We start from the raw sequence: 21,370 nt of genomic DNA on the forward strand, positions 1-21,370 counted from the left end.
AATTAGCCAGGCATGGTGGCGGGTGCCTGTAGTCCCAGCTACTCGGGAGGCTGAGGCAGGAGAATGGCGTGAACCCAGGAGGCAGAGCTTGCCGTGAGCCGAGATTGTGCACTCCAGCCTGGGTGACAGAGCGAGACTCCGTCTCAAAAAAAAAAAAAAAAAAAAACACAAAGGTATTCTGTAGCCATTATTTCCCAGCGGACAGTTGTTGTGTAATATAAAATGCCTTTAAAACTTGTAGCTATGTCTCAAGGCTGCTGAGAGGTTGCAAAACTCTTTAGTGTGTTCGCCATATGCTCAATCTTTTGATAAAGTCTCCTGTGAAATCTATTCAGATTGTATTACAAGTTAGCATTGAAAAAATTCCTGTCATATGTGGTTACAAATCTGCAGTCTTTTCTCAGTTGCTAAAAGCACATGTGGTAGTGGAATTAAGAGCCTTGTTAAACAGCTGCTGCAGTGACCTCAAAGTGACATCTAGCCAGGACTGACAGTTATAGTAATTGCTATGTTAATGTGCAAATTTAAAACATCAATAAAGGCCTGGTGCGGTGGCTCACTCCTGTAATCCCCAGCACTTTGGGAGGCTGAGGCAGGTGGATCATTTGAAGTCAGGAGTTCAAGACCAGCCTGGCTAACATGGTGAAGCCATCTCTAGTAAAAATACAAAAAATTAGCCAGGTGTGGTGGCCGGCGCCTGTAATCCAAGCTACTTGGGAGGCTGAGGCAGCAGAATTGATTGAACCCAGAGGTGAAGGTTGCAGTGAGCCGAGATCAAACCATTGCACTCCAGCCTGGGCAACAAGAACAAAACTCTATCTCAAAAAAATAATAATAAAATAGGCCGGGCGCAGTGGCTCAAACCTGTAGTCCCAGCACTTTGGGAGGCCGAGATGGGTGGATCACGAGGTCAGGAGATGGAGACCATCCTGGCTAACACGGTGAAACCCCGTCTCTACTAAGAAAAATACAAAAAAAAAAAAACTAGCCGGGCGAGGTGACGGTGCCTGTAGCCCCAACTACTCGGGAGGCTGAGGCAGGAGAATGGCGGGAACCCGGGAGGCGGAGCTTGCAGTGAGCCGAGATCCGGCCACTGCACTCCAGCCTGGGCGACAGAGCGAGACTCCGTCTCAAAAAAAAAAATAATAATAATAATAAAATAAAATAAAATAAAACATCAATAAAGTTTTTCTTAACATTGGTAAATTACTTCATGACATGGAACTGATGAGATTATAGGTTTTATTGCCTTGACACATTTTCTAGCCAGTTATTTATAAGATATTATTTATGTTGGCTATTTCAACATGTGAAATTCAGGTGTGAGATACATTTTTTTCACTTAAATATTATGTGGCTGGTATAGTATTTTGTATGTTCCATGTACAGAATGGGGGCTTGTATACCAGATAAGGGAATTAACTTTCATATTAATTTGACAGCCTTTTAGTTAAATATATGCCATACTTGATTTTGTTGCTATGCCAACATTTGCTTGTGTAATTCCCAACTTTGCTGCTTTCTAAATATGGCATATGTAAAGGATCTCTGGCAATTTGCTTAATTTTGTAATCCAAAGTCTGTTGCTTCAGACCTGTTAATAATTCAGTTTCCATCATATGTAATTTTATTTTTCTATGCCTTCATTTAATGTATTATGTCTTTGAAGACCTACTAGCTTTTGAAACCTATGAAATCTAAAGTCTGTTTTGTTTCAGGAATTAGGAAATTGCATAGAAGTAGAAACTGTAAAATCAATCCCTTTGTAAAAACTTGGTATTTAGGCCAGGCACAATGGCTACTGCCTGTAATCCCAGTGCTTGTGGGAGGCCATGACGGAAGGATCACTTGAGCCCAGAAGTTTGAGGCCAGCCTGGACAATGTGGCGAGACCTTCTCTCTATAAAAATAAAGATAATTTTTTAAAAAGAGAGTGTTAAAAAAATTCTTCTGGGAAAAGGATTGTAAAAAGAAAAAAAGACTTGGTATTTAAGAACCTATAGGTTGGCATATATATGGCATTGTACCCTATTACTGAAATCTGAAATTTCTTATGACATTTAAAAATTTTGCTAGCCTTCGGTGATGATTTAAGACATTAGAGAATTCTTCAAAAAAAGTTTTAAACAAAAGTTACATGAGCATTGCCTCAACTGGAATATGAATGGTATATTGCAAGAAATAAAAAATTCCAAGAATATTAAATATTTTTGATGTTCATTTGTAATTTAAAAAACTAAGTCTAGAAAAAAAGATAGCATTTCTTCCCAAAATAAGGTGGAAAATATATGAGAATTGATGAGCAGTGATGGTAAGAATGTATGAGCCTATGGGCATTGCTTAATATAGTAACACTTTCTAAATTTCTAACTTTAGGTGATGGAATATGAGAATAGGATTCGAGCCTACTCCACACCAGACAAAATCTTCCGATATTTTGCCACCTTGAAAGTCATCAATGAGCCTGGTGAAGCAGAAGTGTTTATGACACCAGAAGATTTTGTGCGATCCATAACACCCAATGAAAAACAACCAGAACGTAAGTTGCTAAAGTGAAATATAAGATTGTGATATTTATTTTTTATAAGCTACTTTGTCTCTTTCTACATAGTACTGAAATCTTACAGGTCCTTGTTATAATGTTATGAACAGTGTGGTTATTCAATATCAGGCATTGTGCTAGGCTTTAGGAGTACAAAAGGGAAGCCTGCAGTCTAATGTGGCAATCTGCAACCAGGGTAAGAGGTGGAGGAGATTGTGCCCCTCTGGTTGAGATTCACTGCCTGTAATTAGATTGTTCCTGAAGGCAGTGCATTACACGTATAACTGCTATCAAGTCACTCTTTAGTGAGGAAAACTAGAAAACATGGAGTATGAAATTAACACACTTTTAAACAACCAGTGGATCAAATACATAATCACAAAGGAAGTTAGAAAATGCTTTCAGTTGAATGAAAAGGAATACAGAACCTCCAAAACTTATGCAGTACCACAAAAACAGTGCTCAGAGGGAAATTTATAGTTATAAACACCTACATTTAAAAAGAAGAATGATCTAATCAATATTCTAACTTTCACATACATAAAACAAGGTTATATATTGATTGGTTGTGAAAATGTTGTGATCATAGGCTCAAAGGAGCTTAACCCTGAATTTCCCCAAGAGCAATAGGTTGATATTCACTAATTCATTGTCCACAGTGACCGTACAGAACATAACTACAAATAGCAAGAATTGATTGTACAGTCATGGGCCACTTAATGATGAGGATATGTTCTGAGTAATGTGTCCTTAGGTATTTCGTTATTGTGCAAACATCATGAAGTACTTAATATAAATCTAGATGGTATAACCTACTACACATCTAGACTATATGGTATAGCCTCTTGTTCCTAGGCTGTAAACCTGTATGGCATGTTACAGTACTGAATACAGTAGGCAATTGTAACACAATGGTAAGTAATTGTATATCCAAACATATCTAAACATAGAAAAGATATAGTAAAAATATGGTATAAAAGATGGAAAATAGTGCACCTGTAGACTTTATAAACGTTGTACACTTAGACTACACTAAATTTATTTTTAAAATAAAATAGTTGTACTATGATGTTATTATTGGTACAAAGTCACTAGGCAATAGGAATTTTTAGCTCAATTATAATTTTATGGGACCACCACTGTATATTAGTCCTTTGTTGACCAAAACATCATTAAGCAGCACATGACTGTATATGGTATAGGAGTAGGATATAAAGAAACTAATTCTTTTTTTTTTTGAAATGGAGTTTCACTCTTGTCACCCAGGCTGGAATACAATGGCGCAATCTCAGCTCACTGCAATCTCCGCCTCCTGAGTTCAAGTGATTCTCCAGCCTTGACTCCTGAGTAGCTGGGATTACAGGCATGTGCCACCATGCCCAGCTAATTTTGTATTTTTTAGTAGAGATGGGGTCTGGCCGTGTTGGCCAGGCTGATCTCAAACCCCTGACCTCAGGTGATCCACCTGCCTCAGCCTCCCAAAGTGATGCGATGATAGGCGTGACCCACTGCACCCGGCTAAGAATCTAATTCTTTAGAGAGTATATAGGAAGACATCCTAAATGGAGTACTATTTGAGTTGGGTTTTGAAAAATGAATAATAGCTCATTATATATAGGAGAAAGAAAAGACATCATTCAGAGTGAGTAAATTGTGTGGTCAAAAATACAGACAGATGGGCTAGGTGCTATGGCTCATGCCTGTAATCCCAACACTTTGGGAGGCTAACGCAGATGGATTATTTGAGCTCAGGAGTTGAGGACCAGCCTGGGCAACATGGCGAAACTCCATCTCTATGAAAAATAAAAAAATTAGCCAGGCACGGTGGTGCGTGCCTGTAGTCCCAGCTACTTGGGAGGCAGAGGTGGGACGATGGCTTGAGCCTGGGAGGTGGATGTTGCAGTATGCCGAGATGACACCACTGCACCCAAGCCTGGGCAATAGAGCCAGACCCTGTCTCCAAAAAAAAAAAAAAAAAAAACAGACACATGAAATAACGAAGTGAGCTTAGGGAACCAAAAACATTTATGTCATTTTCTAACCAGAAAATTCATAATATTTTGCCCACATTATTAATATTCACATATCTCTAGGTCAAATAAAAACTATGTAGAACCATCACCCCTCCAAAATGTATGAAATTTGCTTTTTAAAATTTTTGGTTGTTGGTGGGGTGCTGTAGCTCATGTCTGTAATCTCAGCACTTTGGGAGGCTGAGGCAGGCAGATCTCTTGAGATTAGGCATCAGAGACCAGCCTGGCCAACATGGCACAACGCTGTCTCTAATAAAAATATAAAAATTAGCTGGGTATGGTGGTGCACACCTGTAATCCCATCTACTTGGGAGGCTGAGGCAGGAGAATTGCTTGAACCCAGGAGGTGGAGGTTGTAGTGAGCCAAGACTATGCCACTGCACTCTAGCCTGGGTGACAGAGTGAGACTCTGTCTCAGCAGGAGAGACAGAGAGAGAGAGAGAAAGAGGGAGATAGAAAGAGAGAGAAATAAAAACAAAATTTTTGGTTGTGGAAATTCTCAAACCTGAAAAGTAGAAAATGTAATCAACCCATGTGTACAGTACACATCACTTAGCTTCAACAATTATAACACATGGCCAATCGTGTTTCATCTATAACCTCTCTTACTTCCTTTCCTCACCCCAGATTGATTTAAAGCCAATTCAAGACATGTAGACAACCTGTAAATACTTTTACATGTGTCTCTAAAGTACAAGAACTTTAAAAACAATAATACTTTTAAATATTGCCTTTAAAACAGGCAGCAGAGGCCGGGTGCGGTGGCTCAAGCCTGTAATCCCAGCACTTTAGGAGGCCGAGACGGGTGGATCATGAGGTCAGGAGATCGAGACCATCCTGGCTAACCCAGTGAAACCCCGTCTCTACTAAAAAAATACAAAAAAAACTAGCCGGGCAAGGTGGCGGGCCCTGTAGTCCCAGGTACTCGGGAGGCTGAGGCAGGAGAATGGCGTAAACCTGGGAGGCGGAGCTTGCAGTGAGCCAAGATCCAGCCACTGCACTCCAGCCTGGCGACGGAGCGAGACTCCGTCTCAAAAAAAAAAGCAAAAAAAAAAAAAAAACCGGCAGCAGTTATTCCTTAATAGCAAATGTCCAGGCACTGTTCACATTTTCCTATCTAAAAAATAACTGTTAGAGTTGGTTTGTTTAACCTCTACACTGCATTTGATTGATATGTCTCTTCAGTCTTTTATCTACCGTTTTTTTTTTCGCTTCCATGTTTTTTTATTGCCATTTATGTGAGACATATTTTATGCCTCGTCTCACATTTCTCAGCCCACCTTTTTGCTCAGGTTGCTGCTGCAGCAGTTAGTTGTACAGTGTTGCAGGCTGACAGGATGAAACCTCAGCTATGTTGTGTATCTGTTGCTTTCTCCTATAGGGCATCTCTGCTGCTATAGCATGGGACACCTGTAGGAGCACACTCAACCATGTTGGCACATGCACACATTTGGAGATACAAAAGCATTAACACTTACTGCTGAGAATTGGTGGATACCCTCTTCTCCATTGTCTTGGATGATCAATTCTGATATACACACTACATGGTTTCTCAGATGGGGCAAGGGGTGTTGAGCTCTGGTTGTCTACAGTGGTAGTCAACTTAATAACATACCTTTGAATTGGCTTTTTCTGCTGACCTGTTTCACTTTTCTTAGTCCTTCCACACTGATACCTTGCTTTTAAGGAAACCAAACTAGACACCATTTATTTGTGGAAGAATGTAGGTCATTTGTATTATAGAATTTCCCACATTCTGGATTTTACTGATTGCATCCATGCGGTGTTGTTTAACATATTTCTCTATCCTTTGTGTTTCACCCATATATAAAATACATAGAAAGTAACTGAAGAATGAATATACCAAAGTGTTAACTCTGTGAATGTTGAAATTATCAGAAATTATTTTATTCTTCTTTGTACGTTTCTTTATTTTCTAATAGACTATATATATACGTGTGTGTATATATTCATTCAACATGTATTGATTGATAGTGATGAGTTAGAGAACATTCTAGGTGCAAGAAATACAGTAATTAATAAAATGGACAAAAAGTCCTGCCCTCATAAATAATCTTTTATAATTAGAAAGAAATTAAAGGTATATAAAACTTCTCATTAATTGCATTGAGCTTTTAATTTAGAGCATTGGCTGGGCACTGTGGCTCAAGCCTGCAATCCTAGCACTTTGGGAGGCTATGGCAGGAGGACCACTTGAGACCAGGAGTTCAAGACCAGCTTGAGCAACACAGCAAGACCCTGTCTCTATACAAATAAAAGTAAAAAAATTAGCTGAGCGTGGTGGCTTGTGCCTATAGTCTTAGCTACTTGGGAGGCTGAGGTGGAGGGATCACTTGAACCCAGGAGTTTGAAGTTACAGTGGGCTATGATCATGCCACTGTACTCCAGCCTGGGGGACAGTGTGAGACCCTGTCTCAATAATAATAATAATAATAAATTTAGATTCCTTTAAATTAGTTTCAGCACCTTGTTTTGTGATACCGAAGGAAGAAAGTAAAGAAAGCTTGCATGGGCCAGGCGCGGTGGCTCATGCCTGTAATCCCAGCTCTTTGGGAGGCCGAGACGGGCAGATCACAAGGTCAGGAGATCAAGACTGTCCTGGCTAACATGGTGAATCCCCGTCTCCGCTAAAAATACAAAAAAGAAAGCTTGCATGTAGATAAAATCTTATTTGTGTTGAGAAAAACTTTAGATAAAATTTAACTGAGTTTAATTGAGCAAAGAACAATTGGCAAATCAGGCAGCCCCCAAACCAGAATAGGTTCAGAGAGCCTCCAGTGTAGCCGCATGGTGGAAGATTTATGGACAGAAAAAGGAAAGTGACGGACAGAAAATGGAAGTAAGATACAGAAGTGGCCAGATTAGTTACAGCTTGGAGTGTCCCTTATTTGAACGTGGTTTGAATGATTGGCTGCAACTTGATGATTGGCACAAGAGTATGTTACACATATGCGGTGAGGTTACAGTTCACTATGTACAGAGGAAGCTTTAGGCTGAACTTAAAATATATAAAGAGGCAGCTTTAGTCTAAACTTAATTTAATAATCCTCCTCTTTTGGTCATCTCAGTGGAGAGATTGACCGAAACTTTAGTCATTGATGTCACTCTGTCATCATTGTAAATGTACTTATTTGGTCTCAAATCTCACTGGGAGATAGCATGACATGGAATCTGTAAGTTGGGAACAGGGACTTCAGGTTATTTTTTGTAAGTGTTAGAGTAGAGGGGACCTTCTTATGCTGGAATCTCCTGTTTTCAGGAGTAAGACAAAAACTGGTCTGTTTTAGGACCCATCTGCTTCCTTAAAGTTTGTCGTATTTAGTGTAAGAGACTCCGTTTTGGTTTGATCTGGTCTGCTAGAGCCTAGAGCACAAGCTCAGTCCACGACCATGGCCTCCCATAATTTTGTTTTAAAATTCCCCCTTTTTAGTCAAGTTCTCACTTAAGTGAGAGTGTGTCCAAAACTTAGAGCCTTAGAGCCACTCTGTTACCATCATTTTGGGTTTCTAGTCTCAGCATGTAATTCATAGTTTTACGACATCCTCATGGTCACACATTTCTTTGAGTGTTTGTCATTCCAGTCAAAGAGAGACCATTTGACATTCTAGAGATGGCTGGATGCATACCTTTAAGTGTTTGAGAGAGTACAGTGTACCAGTGATATGGTTTGGCTCTGTGTCCCGACCCAAATCTCATCCTGAATTGTAATCCCAACATGTTGCGGGAGGGGCATGGTGGGAGGTGATTGAATCATGGGGGCAGACTTCCCACTTGCTGTTCTCATGATAGTGAGTGAGTTCTTATGAAAGCTGATGATTTTAAAGTGTGTGGCACCTTCCCCCTTTGCTGTCTTTCTCTTCTGTCACCATGTGAAGAAGGTCCTTGCTTCCCCTTCACCTTCTGCCGTGATTGTAAGTTTACTGAGGCCTCCCAGTCATGCTTTCTGTTAAGCCTGTAGAACTGTGTGTCAATTAAACCTCTTCATAAATTACCCAGTCTCGGGTAGTTCTTTATAGCAATGTGAGAATGGACTAATACAGCCAGGGAGACTACTATTATGACTCTCAGGAGGATAATACCAAGAGTTTGGTCCCCATTATCAAATCAACTAAAATCAAATAGATCAAAGAATGAGCTAGATAAAGAATCTACTTGTTTCAGCCAAGCAGCCTGTTTATTAATCCCCTACAACTGAATATAATACCTGATACATTCTTCCATATGCAACCAGAAGTGTCAGCAACTGCACAGATATTTCTCTGTTTAGCTGGTAAGTAATCTATAGCAATTTTATTTTTTAGCACAACTTTAGCAAGAGAATTTCAAGTCTGTTGCGTAACTTCAGCCTTTGCAGTAGAATCTGCTATAGAGTGTATTTTGAGGGATAAATTTCTAATAATTGCCTCTTTTCCTCCAAACCATGGAAAAAGAGACCTGAGATATCAAACCCATCCAGAAGAGTGAAGGCCTCCTGGCAATATTCTCTTTCGCCTATGCTGGTAATGTTCTCTTTAACCTAAGATATAGATTAAGATAAATTGACCAGTGTTCTGTTTCTGACCAATTATGAAGCAACAGATGTTTTTTGCCCACATTGGCCATTTACCTTTTAATGCTTGTATTAGTCTGTTCTCACACTGCTATGAAAAAATACCCGATAATGGGTAATTTATAAAGAAAAGAGGTTTATTAGCCGGACGAGGTGGCAGACGCCTGTAACCCTAGGTACTTGGGAGGCTGAGGAAGGAGAAGCACTTGAACCTGGGAGATGGGTGTTGCAGTGAGCCAAGATCACACCACTGCACTCCAGCCTGGGTGACAGAGTGAGACTCTACTTCAGAAAAGAAAAAAAGAAAAGAGGTTTCATTGGCTCACAGTTCTGCATGGCTGGGGAGGCCTCAGAAAACTTATAATCATGGCTGAAGGCACCTCTTCACAGGGTGGCAGGAGACAGAATGAGTGCAAACAGGGGAAATCCCAGAAACTTATAAAAGCATCAGATCTCAGCCGGGTGTGGTGGCTCACACCTGTATTCCCAGCACTTTGGGAGGCCGAGGCAGTTGGATTGCCTGAGCTCAGGAGTTTGAGACCAGCCTGGGCAACATGGTGAAACCCCGTCTCTACTAAGATACAAAAAATGAGCCGGGTGTGGTGGTGTGCGCCTGTAATCCCAGCTACTCAGGAGGCTGAGACAGGACAATCGCTTGAACCAAGGAGGCGGAGGTTTGCAATGAGCCAAGATCACGCCATTGTACTCCATCCTGGTGACACAGCGAGACTCTATCTCAAAAAAAAAAAAAAAAAAAAAAAAGACCATCAGATCTCATGAGACTCACTCATTATCACGAGAACAGCATGAATCACCCTCATGATTCAGTTACCTCCACCTGGTCCCACCCTTGACACATGGAGATTATGAGGATTACAATTCAACGGGAGATTTGGATAGGGACACAGAGCCAAACCATATCAATGCTATTTTATCTGTGATAACCTTATGCAACAGTTTTACAACTTGTCCAGTGAAATAAATGCCTCTATTATTAGACACTTTTTTAGGAATATCCCATGAGGATAACACATTTCCTAATCACCTTTTAGCTGTTGTTACAACATCAGCCCTCTTACATGGAAAAGCTTTTAGGCAATCAGAAAACATGCATGGATCTCATCTTAATGTGTTCCAGAAAAAAGAAAGAAAACATGCATTGAAAATGACAATTGAATGAAATTCCTTTATAAATGTTTAAATGGCCCATCAGGTAGCATAAATGAATATGAAGTTTTGATTGTCTTTCCAGGATTATGGGTGTGACAAACCAAACATTAGCTTAAACCATTTAGCAATGTAGAACAGTCACCACACCAACATATATTTTTAATTTGGATCATTTTATCTCTTCCATGATGAGTTATGAAAATGCAGAGCTTTTAATAATGAAAGCTTTAAGGACTCAGGAAGGACCAGGCAGCCATTCAGGTTCTCCATGAGTCCACACTTAACGTTGGACTTAGGTTCTCTTAAATACCTATGCACCTAAATTAGAGAAACAAAACTGGTATTTAAGTTTTGTTTTAAGATGAGTTATCATAGGTAATTTTACTTGGGGCATGGGGTTCATTCACATTGCCTATCTAAACAGTTTCAGTAACAGCTGATTAGCATGAAAATCTGGCAAAGTATTTTCTTGATATTCAATTATTTTTGTCCTGCTTTTGTTAGCAGTTTTATAAACCAGTTAATCTCTTTATTAGAGTTCTGGGAGTTCTTACCTAGTTCAAATAATATTATCCTAAAGTTATCAGAAAACCTGTATTTAAGGGTGCATGTCATGCCATCCTTTTGGTGAACCTCCTTGAAGATAACAATGCTCCAGGATTTTGCTTGCTTATGAGTTTTTCAGAAACTACATCAGCATGAAGAAACAACTTAAAATGGTCCTAGTGTAAAACATAGTTGACAAGGAAATTTGGTTATTTCTGTGGCCTACAATAATTTAACATAACACTCATAATTATAACTGATGGTATATATCCAGACATATGAGAATTTTAGGAACCCTATACAGTTTTGGAACATACATTAATAACATTTATAAAAACAGAAACAGAAGAGGGTTAAACCTCATTTCTTATTTGACAGCACTTCTCATGTACTTTAACATATCAAATAACCCTGTTTATCTTTCTTTTGGATGCTTCGGGGGCCCTTTGTTGCATCGCAAAGTGAGAGGTCAACAAAAAAGACTTAATTTTGAAGTTGAAATTTGATTTTAGGGAGCCTGTCAAATATGTCAAAGGTTTAAAACACTTTACCAAAACAGGATCACAGGTCACTCTAAAATAATAATCATTCACTTTGCCAAAATGATAATTTTTTTTTTTTTTTTTTGAGATGGAGTTGTGCTCTTGTTGCGCAGGCTGGAGTGTAATGGCATGATCTTGGCTCACCCCAACCTCCACCTCCCAGGTTCAAGTGATTCTCCTACCTCAGCCTCCCGAGTAACTGGGATTACAGGCATGCGCCACCACACCTGGCTAATATTTTTGTATTTTTAATAGAGACAGGGTTTCTCCATGTTGATCAGGTTGGTCTTGAACTCCTGACCTCAGAAGATCTGCCCACCTTGGCTTCCTAAAGTGCTGGATTACAGGCGTGAGCCACTGTGCCTGGCCAACAAAAATGTTTTTAAAAGCAAAACCTCACTTCCAAGATGAGGTTAGAGGAAAATAAAATAAGATAAAATAAAATAAAGTAAAGTAAAGGTTAGAGGAAAAATAAAATAAAGTAAAGTAAAATAAAATTGCAAAAACCTTTACTCTTTGGTAGAGAGGAGACTCTGGTTTCTGAACAATCAAAATACCTGAGAAAGACAGCAGAAGACAGAATCTGTCTCTCCCTCACTCTTTTTTGTTTTTTTGCAATTTACTCAAAAAGGAACAGAAATATTTTAGTAACACTTATTAGTACTAGGATTTTTTGTTCAAAAGAGAAAAACCAAATAATACTTTTGTATTAGTGTAATATCAATATTTAAGCTAACTTTAATAAAGCCTTATGAACTAATTTAATTTTAGTCAGTTTTGACCACCATGTTTCTACAAACCTTTTAAAATTTCTTATGTATTCTTATTTTTTTTTTCAGCTTTCTGTATTTTAGTTTTATTTATATCTTCTTAATTCCTTCAGTTTGAAACAATTTTTTTTTTTTTTTTTTTGAGATGGAGTCTCGCTCTGTGGCCCAGGCTGGAGTGCAGTGGCCGGATCTCAGCTCACTGCAAGCTCCGCCTCCCGGGTTTACACCATTCTCCTGCCTCAGCCTCTGGAGTTGCTGGGACTACAGGCGCCCGTCACCTCGCCCGGCTAGTTTTTTGTGGTTTTTAGTAGAGATGGGGTTTCACCGTTCCCGGTTAAGCCAGGATGGTCTCGATCTCCTGACCTCGTGATCCGCCCGGTCTCTGGCCTCCCAAGTGCTGGGATTACAGGGCTGAGCCACCGCTGGCCCAATTTTCTTAAATTTAGTAGTTTTAATTACATATAGTAACTACATTAACTCTTAGCAACTCTGATTTCTAGTGAAATCCCTAGGAAGTAATTTTGAACTGTTTTATATTAGTATTTGTACAGGAAAACCATTTTATCACTTTTTGGAAAACTGTTTTCTCAAGTTATCATTAGTTAATACATATAAATATATTTAGCTTTTTTATACCATATAACATACCGAGGTATATACATTTAAACTTCTGTTTAATAATGAATGTTTTGGTATTTTAACTTACAAATGACTCAGATTTTTTGGCTATTATTTAATTTAACATAGCATAACTTTAAGACTTTTAATTACTGAAAGAATTGTGAAACTGTGACTGAGGTACCCTCCCTAATGTCTTCCCCAGTCATCTTGGGTCTCAAGTAGCCACCCGGTATCCATGATGGCTGTGAAGGGGACAGGACCTGTTTTGAGTCCTGAATTCGCATACCAGCTGTAGAGCTCAGGTCAGAAGACTGAGCTGTGAAGATGATGCCAGGAGGATCCAGCCCCTCCCAGAATAGCCAGGAGACAAAGCTGGGGCAAGAAAGGAGGGAACACACTGGGGCTTGCCTCTAATTTGTAGCTGCTGGCCTAGGCACTGAGGACATATCTCCAGATCTCACCATAGCCACTTATCAGGACCCTCCAAATCCATAGGCTCAAAACCAGAAACATAAGCTCACAGTCAAACCAAGCAAGTGTTGAATTGTATTTAACTGACAATTTTGAACCCATTTCTATTTTACCAATAATTTAAAAACCAGCTTTATTTACCAAACATTATTGTATACACACAACACATATAGACCTAGAGACAGACTGATCTTACAGTGTTCATAAAGTTTTCTCATTTGCTGGCTTTTAAATAGTTTTCCTTTTCCCCATTCAGACTATCACTCTTCCAATTACCTGTTTCATTGCCCTAAGCAATTGTTAGCTAGGCAGCTCTAAATTAGCATGTCTAAAGGGATAACTCTTAAATGAAATAAGAAAATTTATATTTCAGAAGCACAGAGCTAAGACTTTAGTCCTAAATATAGTATCATTATTTGCTTAGACAAAGGAAAAAATGGTATAAGTAAAGTTCAGTTAAGACAAGAAGAGTGCACCAGCACTTCGGGAGGCCTAGGTGGCTGACTGAATGGACCCCTCCGCTTAGCCAAAGGGATTCCAAAGATAAATAAGAAACTGGTTCAGGCCATGATGGGAAGGGGTTGTTGGAACTCAGGCTTAACTGACTAGCACTAACATTAAAACAGGTATTTAAGACTGACAGAACAGACTCTTTGTAGCAATAAGATACCACATTCCAGCCTGACTAGTATAGCATCACATGACAGATAGCAGGCCCTGAAAGAAATCAAAGTATTTTACTGCAAACTATGTTTCTTTGACACATTTTGAAATGGCCCTGCAAAGCTGTCTCTTCTGGGGGAAATTTACATTCTGCAGAGAATCACCTTCCCTTTTTCTGGTCTTTGATCCTGAAGAGATTAGCTGAGAGCCTAGCACCTTTTAAAGGCTTGAGTAGGAAATATTTGCCATCTTTTGTCCCTAAGGGCGGCCACTTATGAGACTTTATTTACATAATAAGAACCTTGGTCTCCACAACCCCTATCTTAGCCCACTCCTTTCTGTTGACTCCAGATCTTACATAATAATTTAACTCTTTTAACCAATTGCTAGTCAGAAAATCTTTGAATCTGCCTGTAAGCCCTTCCCCTGCTTCAGATTGTCCTGCCTTTCTGGACCAAACCAGTGTATACCTTACTGTGTTAACTGATGTCTTATGTCTTCCTAAAATATGTAAAAACCAAGTTGTAACCAAACCACATTTGGTACGTATTCTCTGGACCTGCTGAGGCCATGTCACTGGTTATGGTCCTCACATTTGGCTCAGAATGATCTCTTCAAATATTTTATAGAATATGTTTTTTTTTTCATCAACAGTAATCATGAGGAAATTCTGATATATTGAAATGAGATTCATTGGGAAACTTGGCTTCCGTTTTCATTTGCTCATGAACAGGAATTTCCAGAAATGTTGATGCGGCAGAAGTAAAAGATATATTATTCCTATATGGGTTGAGAAAAGGAAAAAAGTGAGGCTGTAGATTTTTTGTGGTTTGAATTTCTATCAGAAATGGCTGGACTCTAGCCAGTAGCTCATATTTCAACTTTATTTTGTTGTATTTTTCACACATACTGTATCCCAGGATACCCAACAGATCTAAATTTGTAAGTTTTACTTTTAGAACAGTTCAAAAATAATCATGAAGCAGAGACTACATTAAGCAGTTTTAAAATGAATAGGGAGCAGATGAATTTTAGAGTGCAAGATAAATAAGAATTCTTCTGTACCGAATGTCAAGAAAGTTTGGAGTAATCATAGTTGAGTAGGACAGACATTAAAAGGAAAAAAATATTCTGTGTGATTTGAATATGTCCCATCTCCCTCTCTGTGAAGTCTGAATGTCATTGCCATCCCTAGATATAATGAGATAGATAGTTGCTTCAGGCTCTGAGCTTTGAGTGGTGCTTCCTATTGTAGTAACCAGCTCTGCATAGCTGGCCAACTATTTGAGGAAACAGTGGCATGGGGAGAATTTTAAAAATTCTATGTAGGAAAACTGGAGCTTTCTTTAGAGCAAAGCATAGCCTGTTGCAAAGAGGATCCCTATTTTCTTTCCACCATATCCAACTGGTTGACCTTATTATCTTGATGTGATTTCATCTTCGTTGGAGATGAAAAGGGTGTAAAAGAGGGAGTCACAGATCATATTGTGATTTACTTCTCCTGGACTCCATATTATCTCTACGATGACCCCTTGTAGCAGGACAAGCTGCAGACAAAACCCCTCAGACACCAAGTTAAAGAAGGAAGGGCTGTATTGGGCTGGGAGCTTTGGCAAGACTCAGGTCTTCAAAAACCGAGCTCCCCGAGTGAGCAATTCCTGTCCCTTTTAAGGGCTTACAACTCTAAGGGGGTCTGTATGAGAGGTTCGTGATCGATTGAGCAAGCAGAGGGTACATGACTGGGGGCTGCATGCACTGGTAATCAGAACGGAACAGAACAGGACAGGGATTTTCACAGTGCTTTTCCATACAATGTCTGGAATCTATAGATAACATAACTGGTTAGGTCAAGGGTCAGTCTTTAACTACCAGGCCCAGGATGTGGCACCGGGCTGTCTGCCTGTGGATGTCATTTCTGCCTTTTAGTTTTTCCTTCTTCTTTCTTTGGAGGCAGAAATTAGGTATAAGACAATATGAGGGGTGGTCCACGTCCGCATAAGACAATATGAGGAGTGGTCTCCTCCCTTACCCTAAGTATTCTTTTTTTTTATTGAGACGGAGTCTTACTCTGTCTCCCAGGCTGGAGTGCTGTGGTGCGATCTCGGCTCACTGCAAGCTCCTCATCCTGGGTTCATGCTGTTTTCCTGCCTCAGCCTCCCGAATAGCTAGGACTACAGGCGCCGCCACCACGCCCAGCCAATTTTTTGTATTTTTAGTAGAGATGGGGTTTCACTGTGTTAGCCAGGATGGTCTCAATCTCTTGACCTTGTAGTCTGCCCACCTCGGCCTCCCAGAGTGCTGGGATTACAGGCATGAGCCACCGCTCCTGGCACTAAGTATCCTTAATAATAATCTTACGTACAGTACTTTATTGATTGATGGATGGATGGATTGATTGATTGATTGGTTGATTGAGACGGGGTCTTGCTATGTTGTCCAGGCTGATCTGGAACTCCTGGGCTCACATGATCCTCCTTTCTGGGCCTCCCAAAGTGCCGGGATTATAGGTGTGAGCCTATAGGCCCTATAGCCTGTTATAGGTGTGAGCCATGCCTGGCCCCTTAGAACACTTCTAATTTGGTTAATAATTTTTCACATGGTTATATACATGCAATATATTTTAAAAACGTGTTTGCACTAATGTTTTTTTTTCCAAACAAGATAAGTTCTTTCAGTAAAAAGTCCTCATGTTCTACCGATAGCAACAGGAGGCAGAGAAGTTCTAGGCAGACAGGGGCAGGTCCCTGACAAAACCCCACCTTCAAGCCAATAAGCCTGAAACCTGTGGCCTAAAGTGAGAACTTCTATTCCTGTGGCCTGCTCAAATGTTGCCTCTCCTAAACTACCCATGGCCCACCCCCATCCTGTGCCTATAAAGACCCCAGACTCAGTCAGAGAAGCGGCTGAACATTGAAGAGAAGTGACTTGACTTCAAGGGACAGCTTGATGGCTTGACTTTTTGGTGAAGAGTCCAGCCTATACAGCTGGACTTGAGAGGAAGATTACCTGCCCATCCCATCCCCTTTCCAGCTCCCCTTCCTGCTGAGAGCCACTTTCATCGTTCAGTAACATCCTCTGCATTCACCATCCTTCAATTTATTTGTGCAACCTCAATTTTCCTGGATGCCAGACAGGAGCTTGGGAGCCAACAAGTGCAGATACCAAAAAAAGGCTGTCACACTGGCCCTTTCCCCTTGCTGGCAGAGGGCAGCTGTCCCACATGATGAGACAGAGGGCCCACTGAGCTGTTAACACTTAAGCCATCTGTAGATGGCAGAGCTAAAGGAGCACTGTAACCACCCTCTGGGGCTTCAGGAATTGCAGGCACCCCCATCCAGATGCTGCTGCATGGCCCGTATGGTGTTTGCTCCTGCCGGCACCCAAAAGCAGTTGGCTGGTTCCTGCACTTGCTTGTTCTGGTTCCTGCACTTGTTGGCTTGCACACTCCCTCCTGCAATGGGTAGATGGGGCAGGCTAAGCAAACGAGGCACCCCTGTGAGTCCTGTGAAAGGAAATACCCTGCTTCACTCCTTTTGTTTTTAATCCTCTGCAGTGCTGCTTAGTACAGAGCAAGGATTGGCCATCTACAGCTAACTGCCTATTTCTGTATGGCCCATGAGCAGAGAATGGTTTTTACATTTTTTAAATGGGTAAAAAAAAAATCACAAGAAGCAGCTTTGTGAAACTTGAAAGTGACATGAAATTAAAATGTCTGTGTCCATGAAAAGAGTTATTTGCAATCTCATTTCACTCCCATTCTTATTAGAGAGAACCACTGTTATTAATTTGGTGTTTATCGTTTTTGTTGAAGACTATAACATCGTGTATATTCATTGTCCTTCCCTAGGGGATGATTATATTTATTACTGCCGCATGATTACTACATCTCCCTTACTTTTATATAAGTTTTATAAGTTTCCCTTACTTTTATGTAAAGAACACGTAGCTGTTCTTTTATTTTCACTGCTATAAGTTGTGGATATTATTTGTATAAATTTATACAAATATGCCAGTATATGATTTATTAGTTAGTTATTGCTATGTAACAACCAGAAAATGTCAGTGCCATACCTAGCGTTTATTTGGCTCATGCCTCTGTGTAATTGCCTGACAAGTTCTTGTTGCCCACTGCACAGATAGAGCTGATTCACTGAGACGGCAGTATTGCAGTAAAGAGAGTTTAATTAATGCAAGGCCAGCCAAGTAGAAGGACAGGAGTGTATTATTCATGAAGTCAGCCTCCCTAAGGACTCAGAGGCCAGGGTTTTTATGGATAGTTTGGTGGGCAGGAGGCTGGGGAATAGGTGCAGCAGATTGGTTAAGGATGAAATCACGGGGGTGTGGAAAACAGTCCTCAGGCACTGAGGCTGCCTCAATGTTTGGGCCACAGGATGGGTTCAGTCATGAGTCATGGGTCTGGGTGGGGTTATTCAGTTGCCAGAATGCAAAAGTCTGAAAAATATATCAAAAGATGAATCTTAGATTCTACAATAGTGATGCTATTTATAGAAGCAGTTGGGGAAGTCACAAGTCTTGTGACCTCTGGGCACATGACACCTGAGTTGTAAGGGGTTAGACAAACTATGCCTACATTTTAATGGAATTCAGACCTCTATCATAATCCTAATCTTGTGGCCTTTTACTAGTTTTACAAATGTTGCTTTGGTCCCTGAGCAAGGAGTTTTAGGGAGGGACTATTACCATTCTTGTTTTCAAGTTGAACTATAGTCTAAATTCCTCCGATTCCCAGGCTTTTGCCCAGGAGTGAGTAAGGACAGCTAGCCTATAAGGCTAGAAGCAAGGTGGAGTCAGCCATGCTAGACTTCTCTTGCCGTCATAATCTTGGCAAAGGCACTTTCATCTGCAGATCCCATGAGGTGCACTCTGCTGCTCTCTGTTGAGCTCTGTAGATAGGCTAGAGGTTGTCTAATTAAGCTAGGGTAGCTCTGAAAGTTTGTCAGCAGATTTGTCAGCCTGCTTTGTGTGTTTATCACTTTTTAGATCACTGGCCCATCCAGGATATATTTTTCTTATAGATGGCCAAGATCTAAGAAAGAAAGCCAACCTCAGAAGTCCATTTTAAGGATGCTTATGTCCCATCTGCTAATATCCCATTGGCTAAAACAAGTTACATAACAAAGCCCAAAGTCAAGGACTTTTCCATAGAGGTCAAGGGGGAAGGAAGTAAATATTTGAGATCAGTAGTCTAATCTACCATGCCAGTTTTTTGTGTTGTTTTGTTTTAGAAACAGGGTCTTGCTCTGTTGCCCAGGCTGGAATGCAGTGACACATTCATAGGTTATGTAACCTTGAACTTCTGGGCTCAAGTTATCCCCTACTTTCGCTTCCTGAGTAGCTAGGACTACAGTTGTGTACCATCACACCCAGCTAATTAAAGAATTTTTTGCAGAGACAAGTGTCTCACTGTGTTGCCCAGGCTGCTCTCAAACTCTTGGCCTCAAGTGATCTTCCCAGCTCAGACTTCCAAAGTGCTGGGATTATAAGTGTGAGATACCACTTTGGGAGGCTGAGGCAGGCGGATCACGAGGTCAGGAGATCGAGACCATCCTGGCTAACATGGTGAAACCCCGTCTCTACTAAAAATACAAAAAATTAGCCGGGCGTGGTGGTGCGTGCCTGTAGTCCCAGCTACTCGGAGGCTGAGGCAGGAGATTGACTTGAACCCGGGAGGCGGAGCTTGCAGTGAGCTGAGATGGTGTCACTGCACTCCAGCCTGGGCAACAGAGACAGAGTCCGTCTCAAAAAAAAAAAAAAAATAAGTGTGAGATACCACATGTGGCTCCATGCCAATTTTTTAAATCATTTCAAACCATACTGCAGTGAATGTTCTCCTATACGTGCCCTGGTGCATATTTGCAATAAGTTATTTTCTTTCTTTTTTATTTTATTTTATTTTATTTTATTTTATTTTATTTTATTTTATTTTATTTTATTTTGAGATGGAGTTTCACTCTGGTTACCCAGGCTAGAGTGCAATGGCACAATCTTGGCTCACTGCAACCTCCATCTCCTGGGTTCAAGTGATTCTGCTGTCTCAGCTTCCCAAGTAGCTGGGATTATAGGCATGCACTACCATGCCTGACTAATTTTGTATTTTTAGTAGAAAAAGGGTCTTGCTCTGTTGCCTAGGTTTCACCCTGTTGGTCAGGTTGGTCTTGAAATCCTGACCTCAGGTGATTCACCTAAAGTGAATGGGATTAGGTGAATCTTAAAGTGCTGGGATTACAGGCGTGAGCCACCACACCTGGCCAAGAAGTTATTTTCAGCATATACCTGGAACTGGACTTGCTGGCCCATAGAATACATTCCTCATTCCTCTTCACATTTACTAGACATTGCCAAGTTGATTTCCAGAGTAGATACAATAATTTACCTTCTCTCCAAGAATATATGAGTTTCTTCCTCTGCATTCGTGCCAACACTTGGTATTATCAGATTTAAATTTTAACAAACTTATGACAGTAAATTATTGTCTCTTTGTGCTTTTTCTACTCTCTATTTTCTTTATTTCTACTTTGATCTTTATTATTTCCTTCTGCCTACTAATATTTGGTTGAGTTTGTTCTTGTTTTTCTAGCTCCCTAAGGTGCAATATTAGGTTGTTTATTTCAGGGCTTTCTTCTTTTTCAGTGTAGTGTTTATTGTTATCAACTTCCCTCTTAGAATTGTTTTGGTATATTCCATAGCAAAATATGTTGTGTTTCCATTTTGTTTGTCTCAAGAAATTTTTTAAATTTTCTTTTTAATTTCTTCATTGACCCATTATTCAGGAGCATATTGTTTGATTTCCACATCTTTGTAAAGTTTCCAAGGTTCCTCCTGTTACTTATTTCTGGTTTTATATCTTTGTGGTCAGAAAAGATACTTGATACAGTTTCAGTCTTCTTAAATTTGTTAAGACTTGTTTTGTGGCCTAACATATGATCTGTCCTGAAGAAGTGTTCATGTACAGGTGAGAAGAATGTGTATTCTGTAGCAGTTGGATGAAATGTTCTGTGTATCTCTCTTAAGTCCATTTTGTCCAGAGTACAGTTTAAATCTGATGTTTCTTTATTGATTTTCTTTCTGGATGATCTGCCCATTACTGAAAGCGGGATGTGGAAGCCCCCTGCTATTATTGTATTGTGATCTCTCTCTCTTTCTAGATCTATTAACATTTGCTTTATATTTAGGTACACTGAAATTGGGTTCATCTATATTTACAATTGTCATATCTTCTTAATGAATTGACTCCTTTATTACTAAATAATACCTTCCTTGTCTCTTTTACAGTTTTGACTTATACTATATTTTATCTAGGTATAGGTACTCCTGCTCTCTTTTGGTTTCTATTTCCAAATATCTTTTTCCCTTTACTTACTTTCAGTCTGTTTGTGTCCTTACTGGTGAAATGAGTCTCTTTTTTTTTTTTTTTTTTTTTTT

The 21,370-nt window shown here is 40.0% G+C and overlaps 1 protein-coding gene across 5 annotated transcripts in view; it reads left to right on the forward strand.

The window, feature by feature from the left end:
• The window catches only part of MICU1 (mitochondrial calcium uptake 1), a 267,615-nt gene that overhangs the window by 69,967 nt on the left and 176,278 nt on the right, over positions 1-21,370 (forward strand). For all 5 annotated transcript variants that reach the window (XM_017854624.1, XM_017854626.1, XM_017854627.1 and 2 more), the window contains one exon: positions 2,376-2,538. In XM_017854624.1, coding sequence (XP_017710113.1) covers positions 2,376-2,538 — 163 coding nt within the window. The remainder of the gene's footprint in view (positions 1-2,375; positions 2,539-21,370) is intronic.

Source organism: Rhinopithecus bieti, unplaced genomic scaffold, assembly GCF_001698545.2.
Source record: "Rhinopithecus bieti isolate Rb0 unplaced genomic scaffold, ASM169854v2 scaffold_36008, whole genome shotgun sequence".
NCBI lineage: Eukaryota > Metazoa > Chordata > Mammalia > Primates > Cercopithecidae > Rhinopithecus > Rhinopithecus bieti.